Source organism: Rhinoraja longicauda, chromosome 19 (genome assembly GCF_053455715.1).
Source record: "Rhinoraja longicauda isolate Sanriku21f chromosome 19, sRhiLon1.1, whole genome shotgun sequence".
NCBI classification, from domain to species: domain Eukaryota; kingdom Metazoa; phylum Chordata; class Chondrichthyes; order Rajiformes; family Arhynchobatidae; genus Rhinoraja; species Rhinoraja longicauda.
The window spans coordinates 22722341-22728340 of record NC_135971.1 but is presented as its reverse complement, the minus strand read 5'-3'; the positions used below and the strand labels follow the sequence as shown (position 1 = coordinate 22728340).

Genomic DNA, 6000 nt, shown 5'->3' with positions numbered 1-6000 from the left:
TCGCATTAGCCCGAAGAGCTAAATCTAACTCTCTCTTCAAAACATCCAGTGAATCGGCCTCCACTGCCCTTCTGTGGCAGAGAATCCCACAGATTCACAACCTCTCTGGGTGGAAACGTTTTTCCTCATCTCCGTCCTAAATGGCCGACCCCTTATTCTTAAACTGTGTGTGTGGCCCCTGGTTCTGGACTCCCCCCAACATCGGGAACATTTTTCCTGCGTCTAGCCTGCCCAATCCCTTACGAATGTTAAAATTCCTATAAGATCCCCTCTCATCCTTCTAAATTCCAGTGAATACAAGCCCAGTCGACCCATTCTTTCATCATATGTCAGTCCCGCCATCCCGGGGATTAACCTGGTGAACCTACGCTGCACGCCCTCAATAGCAAGAATGTCCTTCCTCAAATTAGGAGACCAGCGGTAGAGTTGCTGCTTTACAGCGAATGCAGCGCCGGAGACTCAGGTTCGATCCTGACTACGGGTGCTGGACTGTAAGGAGTTTGTACGTTCTCCCCGTGACCTGCGTGGGTTTTCTCCGAGATCTTCGGTTTCCTCCCACACTCCAAAGACGTACAGGTATGTAGATTAATTGGCTGGGTAAATGTAAAAATTGTCCCTAGTGGGGTGTAGGATAGTGTTAATGTACGGGGATCGCTGGGCGGCACGGACTTGGTGGGCCGAAAAGGCCTGTTTCCGGCTGTATATATATGATATGATATGATATGATATGAAAAACTGCACACAGTACTCCAGGTGCGGTCTCACCAGGGCCCTGTACAACTTCAGTAGGACCTCCTTGCTCCTAAACTCAAATCCTCTCGCTGTGAAGGCCAACATGCCATTAGCTTTCAATAGACAATAGACAATAGGTGCAGGAGGAGGCCATTCAGCCCTTCGAGCATGTACGCACCGCCATTCAATGCGATCATGGCTGATCACTCTCAATCAGTGCCCCGTTCCTGCCTTCTCCCCATACCCCCTCACTCCGCTATCCTTAAGAGCTCTATCCAGCTCTCTCTTGAAAGCATCCAACGAACTGGCCTCCACTGCCTTCTGAGGCAGAGAATTCCACACCTTCACCACTCTCTTCTTTATCTTTTCTTTATCTCTTACAACGTCACTGTCTATACCTCTCGTTTCCCTTTTCCCTGACTAGTCTGAAGAAGGGTCTCGACCCGAAACGTCGACAAATCCCTTCTCTCCAGAGATGCCGCCTGTCCCGCTGAGTCGCTCCGGCATTTAGCGTCCGTCTTCAGTGCAAACCGGCCCCTGCAGTTCCTTCCCACACCTAGGTTAATCGTTGAAACCCGTTTGTGGTGTGTTCCTCATTGCAAGGCGACCGTGAGCTTCCCGGATGGTACGCCGGCCGTAAGTGTTCCCGTGATGGTGGAGGAAGGACCGGTGCTCTTGACCGATCAGCGCGGGCTCGCTGTGATTGAGACGGACACCCCAGCCAACACCAGCAGCTTCAGCCTGGAGGTAATCACAGTCACAACCACACTTTATTAGCCAAGTATGTTTTAGACAATAGACAATAGACAATAGGTGCATGAGGAGGCCATTCAGCCCTTCGAGCCTGTACGCACCGCCATTCAATGTGATCATGGCTGATCATTCTCAATCAGTACCCCGTTCCTGCCTTCTCCCCCATACCCCCTGACTCCGCTATGCTTAAGAGCTCTATCCAGCTCTCTCTTGAATGCATTCAGAGAATTGGCCTCCACTGCCTTCTGAGGCAGAGAATTCCACAGATTCACAACTCTCTGACTGAAAAAGTTTTTCCTCATCTCCGTTCTAAATGGCCAACCCCTTATTCTTAAACTGTGTGGCCCCTGGTTCCAGACTCCCCCAACATTGGGAACATGTTTCCTGCCTCTAACGTGTCCAACCCCTTAATAATCTTATACGTTTCGATAAGATCTCCTCTCGGGATAACGGGAGGATTTCAGCTTAATGGCATGTTGGCCTTCATAACGAGAGGATTTCAGTACAGGAGTGATTAGAAGAGGTTCTTCTGAAGTTGTACAGGGCCCTGGTGAGACCGCATCTGGAGTGTTGTGTACAGTTTTGGTCTCCTAATTTGAGGAAGGACATCCTTGTAATTGAGGCAGTGCACGTGATTGTTCCCCGGGATGGCGGGACTGTCACGTGAGGAAAGATTGAAAAGACTAGGCTTGTATTCACCGGAGTTTAGAAGGATGAGAGGGGATCTAAATTTTATTACAGAGACGTATAAAATTATAAAAGGGCTGGACAAGCTAGATGCAGGAAAAACTGTTCCCAATGTTGGGCGAGTCCAGAACCAGGGGCCACACACAGTCTTAGAATAAAGTGGAGGTGAGGAGGAACTTTTTCACCCAGAGATTTGTGGATTTGTGGAATTCTCTGCCACAGAGGGCAGTGGAGGCCAATTCACTGGATGGATTTAAGAGAGAGTTAGACAGAGCTCGAGGGGCTAGTGGAATCAAGGGATATGGGGAGAAGGCAGACACGGGTCACTGATTGTGGACGATCAGCCATGATCACAATGAATGGCGGTGCTGGCTCGAAGGGCCGAATGGCCTCCACCTGCACCTATTTTCTATGTTTCTATTCCAATAAAAAGGTAACAGGACACACAAAATAGGTGCAGGAGGAGGCCATTTGGCCCTTCGAGCCTGTACGCACCGCCATTCATTGTGATCATGGCTGATCATCCACAATCAGTAACCTGTGCCTGCCTTCTCCCCATACCCCTTGAATCCACTAGCCCCCAGAGCTGTATCTCTTTCTCTTAAAATCCCACCAATGAATTGGCCTCCACTGCCCTCTGTGGCAGAGAATTCCACGGCTTTACAACTCTGACTGAAAAGGTTTTTCCTCGTCTCCGTTCTAAATGGCCGACCCCTTATTTTAAGACTGTGTGGCCCCTGGTTCTGGACTCCCCCCAACACGGGCACACTCACCACTGCTTCCAAGGTGAACACAACACGACTGGTCGGCGCGGTGGGTAGTGCTGCTGCCTCACAGCGCCGGAGACTCGGGTTCGATCCTGACTACGGGCGCCGTCTGTACGGAGTTTGTACGTTCTCTCCCCGTGAACCTGCGTGGGTTTTCTCCGAGAGCTTCGGCTTCCTCCCGCGCTCCAAAGACGTGCAGGTTTGTAGGTTAATTGGCTTGGGTATAAGTGTAAAAATTGTCCCTAGTGGGTGTAGGATAGTGTTAGTTTTTCGAGGATCGCTGGTCGGCGCGGACCCGGTGGGCCGAAGGGCCTGTTTCTCTAAACTAAAACCCGAAACGTCACCCATTCCTTCTCTCCACAGATGCTGCCTGACCCGCTGAGTTACTCCAGCACTCTGTGAAACGTCACCTATCCATGTTCTCCACAGATGCTGCCTGACCCGCTGAGTTACTCCAGCTTCTTGTGTCGGTCTTCGGTTGAAACCAGGGTCTGCAGGCAGTTCCTTCCTACACCTAATAAAGCCTGTGACCTTGCGTCTGTGTTCAGGTGATTGCTGGAGAGGGGAGCGTTGCTCGTGAGGGTCACGTGACGGCCGACATCTATCGTTCGCCCAGCCAGAGTTATCTCCACATCCGAGCCCCCCACACGCCGGTGAAGATGGGACAAAGCCTGGACATCGAGTTGCGAGCCCACACCCAGGGAGATGGAGGGACCATCAATCACATCTACTACCTGGTCAGTGAGCTCTCTCTCCACACACACAGCTAGGGGTTGCCAACTGTCCCGTATTAGCCGGGACATCCCGTATATTGGGCTAAATTGGTTTGGCCCGTACGGGACCGCCCTTGTCTCGTATTAAGCCCGGGGGGCGCTGTAGGCCCGGACACTGTGGGCCCGGACCCTGTAGGCCCGGACACTGTAGGCCCGGACGCACTGTAGGCCCGGACCCTGTAGGACCGGACGCTACAGGACCGGACAGTGTAGGCCCGGACGCTGTAGGCCCGGACAGTGTAGGCCCAGGGGGCGCTGTAGGCCCGGACCCTGTAGTCCCGGACGCTGTAGGCCCAGAAAGTGTAGGCCCGGACGCTGTGGGCCCGGGCGCTGTAGGCCTGGACATTGTAGGCCCGGACAGTGTAGGCCCGGAGGCCGCCTAACGGAGGTTGCGTAGCAACCCGCCTCCCGCCCCGGCGGCTGCCATTGGTGGAGCGGGAGCTCGTGGCCGCTGGCTGGGTGAGGTCACGTGGGGCGCGGGACGGTGACGTCACCTTGTCCCTTATTTGGGAGCGAGACAGTTGGCAACCCCTACACACAGCCTAGGTGTCAGGGGTCACGGGGAGAAGGCAGGAGAATGGGGTTAGGAGGGAGAGAGAGATCAGCCATGATTTAATGGCGGAGTGGACTTGATGGGCCGAATGGCCCTAATTGTGCTCCTAGAACTTGTGAACTTTTGGGTCTATCTTCGAGAGGTTAATGCAACTTGCTAAATCGAGACCATTTGTGACGAGAATGCTCGATAGTATTAACAACTGAACTTGGGCTGTCTCCCCTCCCCTCCCCTCCCCTCCCCTCCCCTCCTTCCCCTCCCCTCCTCTCCTCTCCTCTCCTCACCCCTTCTGCCCTCCCCTCCCCTCTATCCTCTCCTCCCCTCCCCTCCCCTCCCCTCCAACCCCCTCCCCTCCTCTCCTCTCCGCTCCCCCCAGGTTACGAGTAAAGGCCGCATCCTCTCGGCTGAGCGGGTGGCAAGGGGCGATCCCACGAGGTTGCGTCTGCTGGTGGTTCCGGACATGGTGCCGACGTTCAGGCTCCTGGCCTACTACTACACCGGCAAGGCCGAGATCGTGGCCAACTCGGTGTGGATCGACGTGGAGGACAAGTGCCGCGGGCGGGTGAGAGAGCAGACTCCCCCGCGGGCAACGCCACGCGGAAATCCCGCCCTGTCCCTCCTCCAAACCCGCCCCACCCATGCGCCCGTCCAAACGTTGGGACGTTCCCAGCCTCAACTACCTCCTCCGGCAGCTCGTTCCCCACACTGTGTGTGAGAAAGTCACCCCTCGGTAAACGTCCCGCAACGGGTAAGATTGTCTCGATTGATCTCGGAACTGCAGATGCTGGTTTGCACCGGAGAGAGACGCAAAAGTGCCGGAGTAACTCAGCGGGTCAGGCAGCGTCTCTGGAGTTCCCCTGCCTCCTCCCTCAACTCTGTCCACTTTCCCATCCACACGCGCTAGGGGTAGTGGCGCAGCGGTAGAGTTGCCGCCTCACAGCGCCAGAGACCCGGGTTCGATCCCGACTATGGGCGCCGCCTGTACGGAGTTTGTACGTTCTCCCCGTGACCTGCGTGGGTTTTCTCCGAGATCGCCGGTTTCCTCCCGTGCTCCAAAGACGTGCGGGTTTGTAGGTTAATTGACTTCGGTAAAACTGTACAATTGCCCTTGTGTGTGTGTGTGTGTGTGTGTAGGATAGTGTTAGTGTGCGGGGATCGCTTGTTGGCGAGGACCCGGTGGGCCGAAGGGCCTGTTTCCGCCCTGTATCTCTAAACTAAACTAAACTACTTAGGGGAACTATCTCTAACTGGACTGAGAAAGGGTCTCGACTCGAAACGTTGCCCGTTCCTTCTCTCCAGAGATGCTGCCTGACCCGCTGAGTTACTCCGGCACTTTTGCGTCTTTTTGTTTGTGAGCTCGCATCTGCAGTTCCTTCCGACAGGTTTTATCTGCGGTTCCTTGTTTGTACGTCACTGGAGGGTAATGGACTGAGGACATTTCTGTCGATTTACCATCAGCAGGAAAGATGTTGTCAAGCTGGGAAGGGGACAGAGAAGGTAGACGTAAAATGCCGGAGTAACTCAGCGGGTCAGGCGGCATCTCTGGAGAGAAGGAATGGGTGACGTTTCGGGTCGAGACCCTTCTTCAGACTCGACCCGAAACGTCGCCCATTCCTTCTCTCCAGAGATGCTGCCTGACCCGCTGAGTTACTCCGGCACTTTTGCGTCTACCTTCGATTTAATCCAGCATCTGCAGTTCTTTCCTACACAAGGGTACATGGAAGATTTACGAGGA

The 6000-nt window shown here is 54.3% G+C and overlaps 1 protein-coding gene across 1 annotated transcript in view; it reads left to right on the top strand.

Moving 5' to 3' along the window:
- Positions 1–6000, top strand: part of LOC144602890 (complement C4-like) — a 95938-nt gene that overhangs the window by 24234 nt on the left and 65704 nt on the right. The window contains exons 2-4 of the mRNA XM_078416011.1: positions 1336–1479; positions 3488–3676; positions 4642–4827. Of these exons, the coding sequence (XP_078272137.1) occupies positions 1336–1479; positions 3488–3676; positions 4642–4827 (519 nt within the window). The remainder of the gene's footprint in view (positions 1–1335; positions 1480–3487; positions 3677–4641; positions 4828–6000) is intronic.